Source organism: Erythrolamprus reginae, chromosome 2 (assembly GCF_031021105.1).
Source record: "Erythrolamprus reginae isolate rEryReg1 chromosome 2, rEryReg1.hap1, whole genome shotgun sequence".
NCBI classification, from domain to species: Eukaryota; Metazoa; Chordata; class Lepidosauria; order Squamata; family Dipsadidae; genus Erythrolamprus; species Erythrolamprus reginae.
In genome coordinates this window covers 214,914,644-214,932,060 of record NC_091951.1, presented here as the reverse complement: position 1 = coordinate 214,932,060, position 17,417 = coordinate 214,914,644, and the positions used below count along the sequence as shown (strand labels likewise).

Here is a 17,417-nt window from a genome sequence, read left to right as displayed (position 1 = left end):
TATGGAATGTGCAGAACTAGACATGATGACAAAACTTTTGAATAACCAAGCTGAAACAGAATTTTATAAAATATGGGATAAAGTATATAAATGGTGGAATTTTAAAAATAGTTTTAAAAATTAAATAAGAATTTATAATTATTTGAACTTATTAATTTGAAGGTTAACTGTATGCATATATGAGAGAATATTTAACTAAGTGAATTTAAAAAAATAATAATATGATAATAATAGATAGAATGTAATAGTTTAAAAACAATATAAACAGAGTATTTTTGCAATATGATAAATTTTGAAGTGTTATTTTTTATATTTTATTTTTAGTTTAAGTATTTGATATTTTATAGATAAGAAAATTAATGAATATAAAGAATATAGAGTTAAATTTAATAAGAACATAGAGTGTGTGTGTTATATTTCTGTATTGATCTGATTATAGTTAGGGTTTTTTTCTGTAGAAACATAGAAGTCTGACGGCAGAAAAAGACCTCCTGGTCCATCTAGTCTGCCCTTATACTATTTTCTGTATTTATTTTAGGATGGATATATGTTTATCCCAGGCATGTTTAAATTCAGTTACTGTGGATTTATCTACCACGTCTGCTGGAAGTTTGGCTACTACTCTTTCAGTAAAATAATATTTCCTCATGTTGCTTTTGATCTTTCCCCCAACTAACTTCAGATTGTGTCCCCTTGTTCTTGTGTTCACTTTCCTTTTAAAAACACTTCCCTCCTGGACCTTATTTAACCCTTTAATATATTTAAATGTTTCGATCATGTCCCCCCTTTTCCTTCTGTCCTCCAGACTATACAGATTGAGTTCATTAAGTCTTTCCTGATACGTTTTATGCTTAAGACCTTCCACCATTCTTGTAGCCCGTCTTTGGACCCATTCAATTTTGTCAATATCTTTTTGTAGGTGAGGTCTCCAGAACTGAACACAGTATTCCAAATGTGGTCTAACCAGCATTCTATATAGCAGGATCACAATCTCCCTCTTCCTGCTTGTTATACCTCTAGCTATGCAGCCAAGCATCCTACTTGCTTTCCCTACCGCCTGACTGCACTGTTCACCCATTTTGAGACTGTCAGAAATCACTACCCCTAAATCCTTTTCTTCTGTAGTATTTGCTAACACAGAACTGCCAATACAATACTCAGATTGAGGATTCCTTTTCCCCAAGTGCATTATTTTACATTTGGAAACATTAAACTGCAGTTTCCATTGCTTTGACCATTTATCTAGTAAAGCTAAATCATTTACCATATTACAGACGCCTCCAGGAATATCAACCCTATTGCACAATTTAGAGTCATCGGCAAATAGGCAAACCTTCCCTACCAAACCTTCCCCTATGTCACTCACAAACATATTAAAAAGAATAGGACCCAGAACAGACCCTTGTGGCACACCACTTGTAACCTGACTCTGCTCAGAATACTCGCCGTTAACAATAACTCTCTGATGTCTATGCTTCAGCCAGCTGCAAATCCATTGAACTATCCAGGGATTAAGTCCAATCTTCACTAATTTACCTATCAGCTCTTTATGTGGAACCGTATCAAAGGCTTTGCTGAAGTCCAGGTAGGCAATATCCACGGCACCACCTTCATCCAACACCTTTGTGACATAGTCAAAGAAATCAATGAGATTAGTCTGACATGATTTGCCTTCAGTAAAGCCATGCTGATTCGGGTCCAATAAGTTATTGTTTTTTAGGTGCTGATTTATCCTCTTTTTGAGTAGAGTCTCCATCATTTTAACTACCACTGATGTCAAGCTAACTGGCCTGTAGTTACCAGCTTCTTCTCTACTGCCCTTCTTGTGGATAGGCACAACACTGGCCATTCTCCAATCCTCAGGAACTTCTCCTGTTAACAAGGATTGGTTAAACAAATCAGTCAGGGGGGTAGCAATGACAGATCTGAGTTCTTTAAGAACTCTGGGGTGGATGCCATCTGGACCCATTGCCTTATTTATCTTTAATCGTTCAAGTTCTTCTAAGACATCGGCTTCTAAGATCACTGGAGCTGAATCCGTACAGCTGGAAGCAATGCTATATCCCTCTATAGTATTATTTTGTAAGGTGTCTTTTGAGAAAACTGAACAGAAGTAGCTATTGAAATGGTCAGCAATCTCCTTATTCCCATTAATGCATGTATTATTCCCGGTACTAAGCTTCGGGATGCCGCAGTTTTTCTTCTTCTTATCACTAATATATCTGAAGAAGGTTTTATCCCCCTTCTTTACAGATTTGGCAATTTCTTCCTCTTTTGAGGCTTTAGCAGCATATATTATCTGTTTTGCCTCCTTCTGTCTCATTTTATACACCTCCCTATCAGCTATACTTCCAGACTCTTTATACCTCCTATAGGCAGCCTTTTTTTCATTGACTGTAGCCCTTACATCATTGCTAAACCATAGCGGTTTCTTCTTCCTTTTACCTTTAGTTATTTGTCTTACATACAAGTCCAGTGGCTTTTAAGATGGCCGTTTTTAATACAGTCCACTGGGTGCTCGCTCCTGCCATTTTATCCCTCCCCTTTAATTCATTATCTAAATATTCCCCCATTGCATTAAAATTTGTTTTTCTGAAATCCAATACTTTGGTTGCATTATAGGATTGCTCACAATGAGTTTTTACATCAAACCGCAAACATAGATGGTCACTGCAACCTAAATTTTCTCCCACCTTGACCTCTGAAACCCAATTCCCATTCGTAAAAACTAAATCTAGAATATTCTCCCCTCTAGTTGGTGTCTTAACCAGCTGTGCCAGAGCTGCTCCTGTAAAGGCCTCTACTATATTCTTACTTTTGCATGTAAGGGCACTGGGGATATTCCAGTCAACATCAGGCATGTTGAAATCACCCATAACCACAATATCTCCCTTTAGTGCCATTTGGGTAATTTCATCCACCATCTTGTTGTCATATTCCTCAGATTGCCCTGGAGGCCTATAGATCACCCCAATTCTAATGACAGAACCTTCTTTATTTTGCATGCAAATCCAGAGAGTCTCCAGATCTTGACATGTATTTTGAATTAGTGTTGTTTTTAGACTTTCTTTAACATAAATGGCTACTCCACCTCCCCTTCTCTCTATTCTATCCTTCCTATACAGTGTATATCCTGGTATGGATATTTCCCATTCATTAGAATCCTTAAATCATGTCTCAGTTATGGCAACCAGATCCAAATTATCTCTAGATATTATGGCCATTAACTCACAGAGCTTGTTGCTCAAGCTTCGAGCATTCGTGCACATTACCCGAACAACATTATTTTCATTATTAGTTTGCCCCTTATCATCCACAACTACATCTATTTTATTTGCAGCTCCCTTTTCATAAGCTTCCAAAAACTGATTTATCCTCATTGGTCGGGGACAGAAATCACCCACATCAGTTACATCTCTGTCCCCTTTACCTAGTTTAAATGCCTGTCCAAGAAAGTTCTGAATTCCTCACCGAGCACCTGGGTACCTCTGTATGATGGATGCAAACCATCCCTCTTAAACAACTCCCTATTAGACCACCTACTGACATCATGACTTACATAGCCAAAACCTTCAGCTTTACACCACTGCCTTAACCATACATTAAACTCTCTGATACACGTTGTTTTATCCTCTTGGCCACAAACCGGTAACACCTCTGAGAAAGTCACTGAATCAGTTATTTTACCCAGGTCCACACTAGTTAGACTTCTACGACAAGCGGAGCAATGGTAGCTCCTTGAATGTTGAATGTTGTTTGTTTTTGTTTCTGTAATGAAAAATAATAAATATATATATATAAAAAAAGAACTTCCTTCCAAGGGAATATTTTCCAGGTTGTCTCTGAGCTTGCTGAAGTCCACTTTTCTGAAGTCTGGGACTGTAGTGGTGTTGGGTTCAACAGTTAGTAATTGTATTATATTATATTGAATTTTAGGATGACATGGTCACTCTCACCCAACATCCCTTCTACTTCAATTCCCTCTATCATTTCTTCCCTGTTTTGTTAGTATTAGGTCTAGTATTGCAGTCCCTCTGGTTCCTGTTTCCACTTTTTGGGCCAGAATGCTATCTGCAAGACTGGTGAGAAATCTATTAGACTTTCCACTTGGTGCTGAGTTGGTTTTCCAGTTGATGTCGGGGTAGTTAAAGTCCCCCATTATTGTTGTGTTGTGCTTATTGCATATTTCTAAAAGTTTGCTTGTAAAGAGGTTGTCCATTGTATCAGTTTGATTTGGTGGCCTGTAGTATACTCCTATTGTAGTGTTGCACTTTTTTTCTTTTATGTTAACCCACATGCTTTCTAGGGGGTTATCTTCTTTTGTTGGATATATCTCTGTGACAGTGAAGTGGTCTTTTATGTATAATGCAACTCCACCTCCTTTCTTGTTTGACCTATTTTTCTTGAAGAGATTGTAACCCTTTATCTGCGTGTTCCAGTCGTGTGTTTTGTCCCACCAGGTTTCTGTTATTCCAATTAGATCAGTGTTTTTCAACCGGTGTGCTGCGGCACACTGGTGTGCCGCGAGACATCATCAGGTGTGCCGTGAAGCTCAGCTTCTGAGACCGGAAACCCAGCTGGAGCTTCCCAGTGGAGGCGGCAACAAGTGTCCTTTTGGGCCCGGCGGGAGGGCAATGGTAGCAGGAACGGGAGGCTGCCGGCTGCAGTGGCCCCGGGCACCGTTCCCTGTAGGCTGGGCACGCCTGCGCCAGAGCACCCCAAAATGCCCCCCCACGCACCCTTTTCCAGGGGCACACAGGGAGCCGCGGCCACCCGCTCGCCTGCCCAATTTCCCTCCGCGCGGCTGGGGACGCGGATCCATCGCCCTCGCCAGCCCGATCTCCGTCCACCCGGCTGGGGAGGTGGTTTCACCGCCCCCGCCAGCCCGATTTCCCTCCGCCCAGCTGGGGAGGTGGATTCGCTGCCCCCGCCAGCCCGATTTCCCTCCAGTGGCTGGGGACGCAGATCTACCGCCCTCGCCAGCCTGATCTCCCTCCGTGTGGGAGGGGGCGATGAACCGACGACCGGGGGCTGTCCGTCCGTGTTGGGTGGTGCAGGGCAGGCACAGGCAGCCCCAGGGGAGAATAAGGGAGGGAGAGAAAGGAAAGAGAGAGAAAGGGAGGGAGAGAAAATTGAATGAAGGAGGGAGAGAAAGAAAGAGTAAGAAGTAGAAAGGATAGAGAAAAAGGAAGAGAAAGGGAGGGGGAGAAAGAAAAGAGGGAGGAAGGGGGGAGAGAAAGAAGATATGAAGGAGGGAGAAAAAGAAAGAGATAGAAAGGAAAGAGGGAGAGAAAGGAATGAGAGAGAAAGGGAGGGAGAGAAAGGGAATGAAAGAGGGAAAGGGGGTGAGAGATAGAAAGGATAGACAGAAAGGGAGAGAAAGGAAAGAGAGAAAGGGAGGGAGAGGAAGGAAAGAGAGAGAAAGGGAGGGAGAGAAAAGTGAATGAAGGAGGGAGAGAAAGAAAGAGTAAGAGGTAGAAAGGATAGAGAAAAAGGAAGAGAAAGGGAGGGGGAGAAAGGAAAGAGGGAGGAAGGGGGGAGAGAAAGAAGATATGAAGGAGGGAGAAAAAGAAAGAGATAGAAAGGAAAGAGGGAGAGAAAGGAATGAGAGAGAAAGGGAATGAAAGAGGGAGAAGGGGTGAGAGATAGAAAGGATAGACAGAAAGGGAGAGAAAGGAAAGAGAGAAAGGGAGGGAGAGGAAGGAAAGAGAGATGAGAGAGGAAGGAAGGAAGAGAGAAAGAAAGAGGGATGGAGAGAGAAAGGAAGGAAGAGAGAGAAAGAGGGAGGGAGAGAGAAATAGAGCGAAAGGGAGGAAGAGAGATTTTTTTGTCCAAACTTTTTTAGCCCCCCCCCCCCTCAATGTTCCCCAGGATTTTGAAAATATGAAAAATGTGCTGCGGCTCCAAAAAGGTTGGGAAACACTGAATTAGATAGTATTCACCCTCATGCATTAGTAATTTCAGTTCATCCTGTTTGGTCCCCAGGCTTTGTGTGTTTGTGTACAGGCATTTTAGTTTTTTGTGTCTGATTCTGGGTGGACATTTTTTATCCTCTGATTGGATTTGTAAGCTTGATTTGTTCCTGAAAAGTCTGAAGCAGTTGGTTCCAAAGAATTTTCTTTATTCGTTCAGCTCTTAGTGGAAAGTGACTTCAGCTAGGAATGCGACTGGTTTTACACAGAGCCAGACGCTCCTTTTATACTCTGTAACTTCCCGCCGAAACCCAACTCTCAAAGTTTCAACCAATCAGAGACGCTCAACACAGATTCAACTATTTACATTGCTTCAATGCATATTTAACACCCCTCCCTCCTTAGTTAAAAAAAAACAGTTTACACAGAAAGCCAGGTGACAAAATCATCCAATCGGCTTGGTCTGTGTGCAGTCCTTTCAGACCTGCGCAGATCATTCGAGTCTTGGCAATCGGCCGAAGAGGAGGTCGGCTCGCTAGCGTCTCCACTGGAAATCCAGGGCCTTGGTTGCGGAATGGCCCCTAGTGTAGAGTCCGCGGGCACAACGCCGATCCCTGAGGATGCTAGCTCGGCATTGCTGGAAGAAGATCGTTGAATTGGTGAGTAGATTTGTATATCCATTTGATTTTGTTGCAAAGTCCGTCTGTTGGAGTCTTCTGTAGGAAGCGAGGGTGAATAATCCAAGTTAGTGTCTCGGGCCGTTGTGGCGTTCAGTACAGATGTTGACTCTTGGCGCCTTCGTAGATGGCCGATGTGCCTTTTCCACACCCAGCCATCGTCTAAACGTACATAGTATGTCTTTGGCACGGTTTGTTGTATTATAGTCCCTTTTAACCAATTAAGTCCACCATCAAAGTTTTTTGCAAATACAGTTTGACCTAGATACAAGTTTCTTTCAGAATTTACAATATTATTTTTGTCTCCACAATACAAGGGATGAAGTCTATCTATTGGGGACCTTAGTTTTCTCCCCATCAAAAGTTCAGCAGGACTTTTTTGAGTGGTAGCATTTGGGATGATGTGCTGGGTTAATAAAAATTGGTCAAGGTGTTCTTGCACTTCACCTGGTCCTGACCTGCGCAGGGCTTCTTTGGCCACGCGCACGTACCTCTCCGCCAATCCATTAGCCCAAGGGGAGTAAGGTGAGATGAGCGCGTGCCTAATGCCTAATTGATCTAAAAATAATTCCATTTGCCTGGCAGTTTTGGGGACCATTATCTGACAACAATATGTCAGGGCAGCCATGTGTGGCAAAAAGATGGCACAGGGCCTTAATGGTGGCGCTAGTGGTGATGCTGCTCATGGCAATGATTTCTACCCATTTGGAATAAGCATCCACAATTACTAGAAAGGATTGTGACCCAATTGGGCCTGCAAAATCTATATGAATCCTTGACCATGGTCCCTTTGGTTGTTCCCATTCCATTGGTGTGGTTCTGGGGGGGTTTGGCCTAGATTCTTGACATGGATCACAAGTGGCTACCCATTTCTCAATCTCTGAATCAAGCCCTGGCCACCATAAATGTCCTCTAGCCAAACTCTTCATTCGCACAATACCTGGGTGTCCCATATGCAATAATTTTAAGACCTTGTTCCTTAAGTTAGAGGGAATAATGACCCTGTCTCCCCACAAGAGACACCCTTTAAGATAAGACAATTCTAGCCGTTTGTTTTTGAAATCTTTCAAGCAATCATCTTGGCTCTCGTCAGGCCATCCCCTTAATACATAGTTGACTACTTTCTGTAATATGGGATCTTGTCTTGTGTACTCAGCTATTTCTTTAGCAGTAGTAATTGGGTTATCTTCTAATTCTAAGACTAAAACATCTGCAGCTGGGGCTGGGTCTTCTACTGCTAAGGTCATGGGGCACCTGCTTAGACCATCTGCGTGATTAATTTCTTTCCCCCCCTTATGTTTGAGTTCATAGCTATAAGCTGCTAAGAATATGGTCCACCTAATTAGACGTGGTGACATAAATGGAGGTGTGGGTTTATTTTCTGCTAAGAGTCCCAATAGAGGTTTATGATCTGTTGCTAACTCAAACTTGCGCCCAAAAATATAATTGTGGAATTTCTTAACCCCAGCTACTAGGGCTAAGGCCTCTTTATCTAATTGGCTATAATTTCGTTCTGTGCTAGAAAGTGTCCTTGAAAAGTAAGCTATCGGGGCTTCTGTGCCATTTGGCAATATGTGTGCCAAAACAGTTCCTACACCATTCGGTGAAGCATCGCATGTCAATCTTACTGGTAGCAAAGTGCTATATTGGACCACTACGCTGTTTGATGATAAAAGGTTCTTTATTTTGGCAAATGCTTCACGCTCAGTTTTCCCCCAGGTCCAAGGTATTCCCTTCTGTAGCAATTTGTGGAGAGGCTCCGCTGCTGTAGCTTTCTGTTTTAAGAAAACAGAATAGAAATTAAGAAGGCCCAGAAATGCCTGTAATTCAGTTTTGTTCTGGGGCTCTGGAGCTTCTCTTATGGCCCTTATTTTATCTGGGGTTGGATGAATGCCCTCTCCATCAATTCTGTAACCTAGAAATTCCACACTGTGGGTACCCCACCCACATTTATCTGCTCTAATTCTAAGGCCCTTTTGCTGTAATCGTTTTAAAACTTCCCTAATCCTATGATTTAATTGTAGTTGGCTTTCTCCTGATATTAAAATATCGTCAAAATATGGTATTGCCCCTTTTATTCCAAATAGTAGCCTTTCCATTAAACTCTGGAAGATTCCAGGGGCTACGCTTACACCAAACTGCAACCTTGTGCATTTAAATGCACCCCTGTGTGTGACTATTGTTTGTGCGAGGGCGGTTGGCTCATCGACAGGCAACTGCTGATATGCCTGGGCTAAATCGATTTTAGCAAATATCTTCCCTTCCCCCAGAGAATGGAGCAATTGTTGGACCACAGGAATAGGGTACAAGGGTGGTGTTGCAGGGCCTTATTAAGAGTTGACTTATAGTCAGCGCAAACCCTCAATGAGCCACCAGGCTTTAAAGGAGTAACTATGGGGGTTTCCCAAGGGGCATGGTCAACAGGGACCAGGATGCCCTGTGCTATTAGTTTGTCCAGTTGCTGGTCCAGTTTTGGAAGTAGAGGCAGGGGAACTCTACAAGGTTTAAGCCTCACAGGGGGAATTTTAGGATCTAGAGAAAAGGATATTGGTGGGCCTTTGTAGGAGCCCAAGGTGGAACTAAAGATGTCAGGAAACTCCTGTAGGAAATTAGGGTTTTTTTGTTCAGTTATATTGTGAATACCAGTAATTATAATACCCAGGGGAGCCATCCATTGTAATCCCACGAGGGAATGTCTAGCCCCAGACACTACAATCAAAGGTAGCATACAGTTTACATTTTTAAAAACCACAGGTACATCAATCTTTCCCATAACAGGAATAACTCCCCCCTGAAAATCCCTAATTACAAGAGCACTTGGTTCTAAGGTAGCCTGGGTAAGAGCAGGCATGTATAACTTTAGTTTTCCCCAAGGCATTATGGTAAATCTAGACCCAGTGTCTAGTTCCATCTGGCATGGTTTCTCGTTAAGGAGCAGTGAAATTACAATTTTGCTCGAGTCTTTGGTTACTGTGCTATTAATTGAATGAGTAAGGTTACCTCATGCGTAGTTTTGGTTGGTGCTTGCATTATTTCTGCGGCCAGGAAAGCGAGGATTGCGGTTGTTGCGCGTCTGGCCAGGCTGACCCTGAGGGCGAGGAGGACGCTGGGCAGAGAAGGAGTCCTCAGGCATGGGGGCTCTGCAGGCCTCCGCGATGTGCCCCCGGCAGTCGCATCGGCGGCAGATCGACTCCCGAAAAGGGCACTTCAGGCACGGATGGTTCCCTCGGCAGCCGGAGCAGGGAAAGATGGGTCGGGGTTGTCTTGGTGGTCTCGAGGGGTCAGTCTTAAGCAGGAAACAGTTGTCTTCAGTGTTGGCTGGTAGACCTTGCTCTTCTGATGACTCGGACTGGGAAGGTTGGGTGTTGATCTTTGCAACGACTTCCCGCTTGTCATTTTGTTTTAGTTCTTTAGCGGCAGCTTCAGAGATCTCAGCAGTTTGAGCCGTCTTGATCACTGTTTGTAGGGATGGCTCATCTTCCGTGAGGAGTTTGTTTCGTACGGCTGCATTTTTCATGCTGAATATCAAGGCATCGATGAGCTGGGCTTCAGAGTTGTCAAACTTGCATTTTGACAAGGCGGTGCGAAGACGGGTCGCGTATTGGTTGATAGATTCGGTGACGAGCTGGCTCATTCGGGAGAATTGGTGCCGGAATACGATGGCCGGTTTGGTGGGCTTGAAATGGGCAGCGAGCTTGAACTTCAAGGCATCCCAAGTCACGGAGTTTGCCGGCAACGGGTCTGTCAGCGTCTGGGCAAGATCGTAGATTTCGGAGCCACAGTAATTGAGGAAGATGGCTCTCTTTCTGTTGCCGTCAGCATCTTTCATTCCCGCAGCTTCCAGGAAGATGTCGAATTTTGCTATGTAGTTGTCCCAGGTGGACTTTTCTGGGTCGAAGAAGTCAGGAGCTCTTCCGACAGGCAGGTTATCCATGGTGGGAGATCGTAGGTTCGACCGTCCGACGTCGCCAGTGAAAAGTCTGAAGCAGTTGGTTCCAAAGAATTTTCTTTATTCGTTCAGCTCTTAGTGGAAAGTGACTTCAGCTAGGAATGCGACTGGTTTTACGCAGAGCCAGACGCTCCTTTTATACTCTTTAACTTCCCGCCGAAACCCAACTGTCAAAGTCTCAACCAATCAGAGACGCTCAACACAGATTCAACTATTTACATTGCTTCAATGCATATTTAACAGTTCCCCTTCCTTATTTTGTTCGTTGTTCAGTCTCTTAGTTTGGTCACCCACCCCTCTCAGATCTAGTTTAAAGCCCTACTGATAAGATGGGCTAGTCGATTTCCTAGGGGGTTCTTCCCATCTGTAGTGAGATGTATCTCGTCTCTTGCTAGAAGTCCTTCTTGAAGATATTGTAGGCCATGGTCGAGGAAACCAAAGTTGTTTTGGCGACACCATCTCCTTAGCCAGTAGTTTATTTGTGGGATTTTGTGTTCTCTTTCTGGATGTCGTCCTCTTGTGGGTGGAAGAAAAAACAACCTGTGCACCTATCTTTTTGACTGTGTTGCCCAAGTGGTCATAGTCTTTCATTATTTGATCCATGTCTTTCCCTGTGTCATTTGTTCCTGCATGGATCACCAGTATGGGGTAGTAGTCAGTGGGCTTTAATATTTTGGTAAGGCTTTGCGTTATGTTAGAGATTTTGGCTCCAGGGAGGCAGCACACCTCTCTGATTTGATTGTCTGGTCTGCAGATGGTAGGTTCAGTTCCCCTAAGAATTGAGTCACCAATCACCAGCATTCTCCTTTTTCTTTTGACTGGGTTGGTGTGGGGGGTCTTTTTCTTTCTTGCGGTGGTGTCAGTTGGCATTGTTTTATTGTGCTTTCTTTCTGGTGATTCTTTGTCAATTATCTGTGCGTTCTCTTCTGTTAGGAGTCCTAGGTATTTGTTGCTTGTGGGCAGTGGGGTTGGGAGGGAGTGAGGTGGGGTTGGAATTGGTAGTGGTTTTGTATTTGGTTTGTATTTCCTTGTTTGGGTGACATGTGTCTAGCCGTTTTCATCCTCTGGGGGGTTGATTCTGTATTGCTCCTCTGAGGTGTTGATTCTGCTAGGAGTTTGTTGGTCTTTCTCATTTTGGTGTTTCAGTTTCACAGTTTATAGGTATTTCTCTAGGTTTTCTGTTTTTCCCTCAAATAGTTGGATTGATTTAAATTTGTTGCATGTAAAGTTTAGGTTTGAGGGCAATAGTGTGTACATGGAACACACTCTGCAAATCACCATGGAGTCAGTTCCTTCCTCAGTCTTCTGTGTGGTGGGTCTGTCTTCTGTGTGTGTGGTTGGTACTTCTTCTGGGTGTGTGGTTAGTTTGTCTTCCATGTGTGTGGTTGGATGCAAGGTTACCCAGCCTATGTAAATTCAAACTGATTGGAGGATGGCAATTTCCCTCCTTTCTCCTCCTCTTCTTATTCAAACTCCAAAATACGTTTTTTGTCAAATGTACAGGTACAGTATGCAGGGCCACCATCAGGAATTTTGGGGCCCCATACAGCCTAAGTGTCTGCCCCCCCCCCCGCCATTTTAAAACTATTTTAAGTCGCCAAGCCACTCCATCCCCCGGGGATCATTTCCCGCTTCACGCCAAGCGAGGCGGTCCCATAGGCCAGTGTTTCCCAACCTTGGCAACTTGAAGATATCTGGACTTTACCTCCCAGAATTCCCCAGCCAGCAAATGCTGGCTGGGGAATTCTGGGAGTTGAAGTCCAGATATCTTCAAGTTGTCAAGGTTGGGAAGCACTGCCATAGGCTATTTCAGGAACTGGGTTAAGCCGATTGTGTGGACTCGTCCAGGAGAAAGAAAGAAGCGGGAGTGACAAGGGAAAGAAAGATCCTCCTGGCATTGGTCAGGTGGAGCGAGGCTTATTTACGGCTCCTTGGCACTTCTCCCTTCTTGTTGACAAAAAACCATGTGCTTTCTAGTGAGGGGAGAGGGGAGGGGGATCCCACACCCGGCAGCCACCGGCGAGGAGCTGGAAAGGACGAGGGGAGAGAAAAAGCAGGGTACCAGCAGTCAGGCGGGTGTCTTGAGGGGGCACTCCCATCTGGAAGGAAGGGAAGAAAGGCGAGGGCGAGCTAGGAAGGAAGGAAGGAAGGAAGGAAGGGAGGAAGGAAGGGAGGGAGGGAGGGTAAAAGGGGCGAGCAAGAGAGGAATGGGTGAATGAATGGACGGAGGGTGGGAAGGAAGGAAGGAAAGAAGGAAGGAACAGGAACAGAGGAAGGGTGCAAAGGAAGCAAGGAAAGGTGAAAGGGGAGAGTAAGAGAGGAAGGAGTGAAAGAAGGGAGTGAGGGAGGAAAGAAGGGAGGAAGGAGAAGGAAAGCAAGAAATGGAGGGAGGGAGGGAAGGAAAGGAAGGGGGAAGGGACAGGAACCGAGGAAGGAAGCAAGGAAACTTATGAAAGGGGAGAGTAAGAGAGGAAGGACTGAAGGAAGGGAGGGAGGGAAGAAGGTAGGAAGGAGAAAGAAAAGAAGAAATAGAGGAAGGGAAGGTAAAAGAGAGAAAGAAAAAGCAAGAAAGAAAGCAAGAAAGATAATGAAAGAGAAATAAAAAGAGAGAGGGGGAATGAAAGAAATGGAAGGAGGGAAGGAGAGAAAGCAAGAGAAAGCAAGAAAGCAAGAGAAAGAAAAAAGAATGAAAGAGAAAGAGAGAAAGAAAGAAAAAGAAAGAAAAGAAAGAAGGAAAGAAAGAAAGAAGGAAAGAAAGAAAGAGAAAAGAAAGAAAGAGAATGAAAGAGAAATAAAAAGAGAGAGGCGGAATGAAAGAAATGGAAGGAGGGAAGGAAGGAGAGAAAGCAAGAGAAAGAAAGAAAGCAAGAGAAAGAAAAAAAGAATGAAAGAGCAAGAGAGAAAGAGAGAAAGAAAAAGAAACAAAAGAAAGAAAGAAAGAAGAAAAGAAAGAAAGAGAAAAGAAAGAAAGAGAATGAATGAGAAATAAAAATAGAGAGGGGGAATGAAAGAAATGGAAGGAGGGAAGGAAGGAGAGGCTCACTGAGCGGATGCATGAAAAGAGGGACCTTGCCTCCCCCTCGCGTCTCGCCCTTCCCACCCGGCCGTCCGCGCACACTTACCTGCTCCCAGCACCAGCAGCAGGAAGGTGAGCGAGTAAGCTAAAGCCCGCCCAAAAGAAGCCATTGGCTCCGGGCGGCGGGCGGTGTTCACGGCCCCCCCCGAATCCCCGGCCCAGCACCTCCGGAGGCCAAAAGGTGCTGCTCTCTTGCCCTCGCAATCCTTGGGGGACACACAAGGCTGGCGGAGAAGCCGGCCAGGCTCAGTCCTCTCCCGGCTTCCCCAGCAGCGCGGCTTGGCTTCCAGAGGGCCAATTCACCCCCGCGCTTTCTTCCGCGGCTGCGATCGGGGCTCCCTGCCTGTCTGCCGGCCTCCCTGCCTTCTTTCCTCGCGGGGGTGGGAAGAAGGTGTGGGCCGCAGTCAGAGAAGCTCCGCAGAGGCGAAGTTTGGCGAGGTGTCTCTGGTCCTTTTGCTTTCCTTGGCGCGCTTTTCCCCATCGCAATCTGGGTTGGGGAGATTTTGGCGGGCGCCGGGCCCCCCCCATTTTCCAATTTGCCCGGGCCCGGTACGCCACTCCCAGTAGTACCGCCCTATCGGCGGCCCTGATAGTATGTCTCAGCATCATAACTAGGAAGGATTCATTCTTAGTCCTACTTAAAAGAAGGAGTTCTTCCATTGGAAAATACATTTTCTTCCCCTCCCTGACCACCTGAAATGCTGCTGATAGTTTGATGCTACTCTAGACAGCAAAATGTATCTGAGACCAGCTAGTAGTAGAATGTTTGACCAGGAAGAATTCTTTCACTGCATCATAGGTATATCACTCAGCAGGGCAACAAACTGGAGATAGCTAAATTCCGGATTCCAGCCACTGTCACCAATGCAGTCTCTTGGAGATTGGAGGGGCTTAAATACAAGAAGAATGAGGTCTTCATTGATGTCATTGAATCTGTTAACCTGTTGGTGAGTCAGACTTCAGTTATTTCTGGTAAAAAATTGAATAAAATAGGTTTTTTAGAAACTTCAACATCATTGTGACAGGTTGAGAAAGCAATTTTAATATGTGCAAAATACAAAAATAGTGAACTTTGACTTTATGCCTGAACATGATGACATATTTAAATGCTTTTTTAGCTCGCATGCCAAAAGGGTGCACACCCATGCCCACACCTATAGGGCAATGCTCTCCCCCCATCCATTCATGCAACCCACATGCTGCCCTCCCATGCATGCGCACAGGGCTCACTGAAGCCCTCGGACTTTGGGTAGGACCATTGGGCTTTCTTTCACTCCTCGCAGGATTCAGGAAAGCCTCCTGAAGCCTGGACAATGCAAAAAATGGCCCAATGGGCCAACCTGAAGTTTGGAAATTAGCTTCTGGTTGGGTCATTGGGCCATTTTTCACTATCCCCAGGGTTCAGGAGGTTCTCCTGAAGATTGGGGAGAGCAAAAATGGTCTAAAAGAAGGCCAAAGGTGAGCTGACATAGGGCAACACCTCGCATGCCCTCCGATATAGCTTTGTGTGCCACCTGTGACATGCGTGTCATAGGTTCGCTATTATTGATAAATACACTACACTTTTTCAAGTACCTCAACTATCTTTATGTAAAATTTAATATATACAGTAGAGAAAATGAAATATTGTATTACAGTATTTCATTAAGATAGTAAAGCCGACACATTTGGAAAAAAATATAGTCGGCATAGTCATACCTTAAGCAATGGTACTTTAACTGAGCAACTGAAGAACATGGAAGATTAGTTCAAATAATTACCCTATGAAGCAGATGAAGACTAACATTTTGACAATGGACAGAAAAATGGAGTAAGATCTTCATTTTGCATCTGTATCTGTGCATCTGCCTTGTTATACTGGTATATGTAATTTTATAATTATATAAATATATATAACTTTATTATTTTTTAGAAAAATAAAACTAATAATAAACTGATATAAAGTAAAAAAAGAAAAGGAAAAAAGAAGTAAAGAGAAAGCAAAACAATGCAAGAAAAAAATTAAAAGGAAATAGAAAAGGAAAAAAATACAAAGAAATGGCTACCAATATTCTTTACAGCAATGATAAATACCTGTACAATTCAACCTCTCTAAACTTACAGTACATCATGATACTCTTCTTTCTATAATTTCTATGTCTAAACTTCAAAGCCATAAATCACAAGTTAATTTTTTTCATTTTTCATGTGACAAATGACACTCAATATTTAGTCTTCAATATTTGCATGGAAGAAAGGAAGCAGTGGAGTATCCCAAGATTCTATTTTAGGCCCAACCCTCTTCAAAAACTTCATAAATAATTTAAAAGAAATAGAAAGGGAACTCATGAAATTTGCAAATGAAACTAAGCTGGCAGGAATAGCCAAAACCCATGATGATTGGCTCAAGATCCAGATGGATCTAGACAAAGTTGAACACTGGTCCCTGCCCAACAAAATGAAATTCCATGTAGAGAAAAATAAGGTATTACAATTAGGCAAGAAAAAACAAATATACAGGTATAGATTAAATGAAACTTGGCTCAATAGCATTCTGTGAGAGGTGTCTTGGAGTCCTAGTGGACAATCAAATATGAGCCAGTAGTGTGCAGTAGCAGCCAAAAAAGCAACTTAACAGAGGGATAGAATCAAGTTAATGGGAACTACCAATATAGCTTTATAAAGCTTTATTAAGTCAACTTCTGGAAAACTTGGTCACCAGATTATTTAAAAAAAGACTTTGGAAAGAGAAGGGCAACAAAGATGATTAGGAGTCTGAAGGCTAAAACATATGAAAAACAATTGCAGGAATTGGCTAGTGAAAAGAAAGACTGGGGTGACATGATAGCAGTGTTCCAATATTTGAGGGGCTTCCACAAAGAAGAAGAATCAATCTATTTTCCAAAGCACCAGAAAGCAAAAGAAGAAACAATGGTTGGAAACTAATCAAGGGAAGGAGCAACCTAGAACTAAGGAGAAATTTACTAATGGTGAGAACAATTAATCAGACTTGCCTTCAGACATGGGTTCTCCATTACTGGATGGAATGGGATAATCAGCCACAGGCAACTCACCGCAGCCAACTCACCACTGTGGGACAATTCGCCATGGCCAATTTGTCATAGGACAACTAACCACAGGACAATTTAACAATTCAGTTTAATTTATTTTAAAAAAATAAATATAACATCATTTGACTTGATATCATTCATATTTCATTTTATCATTATTACTCCACCTTTTGAGTCTTCTAGGGTTACCCACTGTGATTTAATGGTGGTGAAGTTTTTGTTTCCATGTTTTGTTGGGAACTTCAGCATGACTACATTCAAGAGGGGGAGGGGGAGGAGCCCTATTTCCTCATGAAGAAGAGTGTGGAGAGTAAATGGAGCAGTAGTGGGTTTCGCTGACCTTTGCTACTGGTTCGGAATTGTGAATGCCCGTGTGTGCTTGCTTCACTTGTGTCCAGTGCTTCTGTGTATGCACAGATCATTCTGTGCATGCACAGTTCGCCCGAACTGGGTTGAACTGGTAGCAATCCACCACTGGAATGTAGGACCGCCAATCCTACTTTGTCTTTCAGGTTAATGCCAATGGAAGTGTCCTGCTGAGTGAGATAGTAGGTTCTATCAAACTGAAGGTGTTACTTTCTGGTATGCCGGAACTACGTCTGGGTCTCAATGACAGGGTCCTTTTTGAACTCACAGGACGTAAGTAAATCACAGTGTAATAATATGTGAATTTGGGGAGGAATGGACATAATAGGTGAGTCTCAGATTGGAGTCTCATATCAATAATGTCTTTGCACTTTCATACTGTTCTAT

General features: G+C 43.6%; 1 protein-coding gene across 2 annotated transcripts in view; it reads left to right on the top strand.

Moving 5' to 3' along the window:
* Positions 1-17,417, top strand: part of AP1M2 (adaptor related protein complex 1 subunit mu 2) — a 124,895-nt gene that overhangs the window by 50,888 nt on the left and 56,590 nt on the right. For both annotated transcript variants that reach the window (XM_070741797.1, XM_070741794.1), the window contains exons 5-6: positions 14,414-14,561; positions 17,177-17,303. In XM_070741797.1, coding sequence (XP_070597898.1) covers positions 14,414-14,561; positions 17,177-17,303 — 275 coding nt within the window. The remainder of the gene's footprint in view (positions 1-14,413; positions 14,562-17,176; positions 17,304-17,417) is intronic.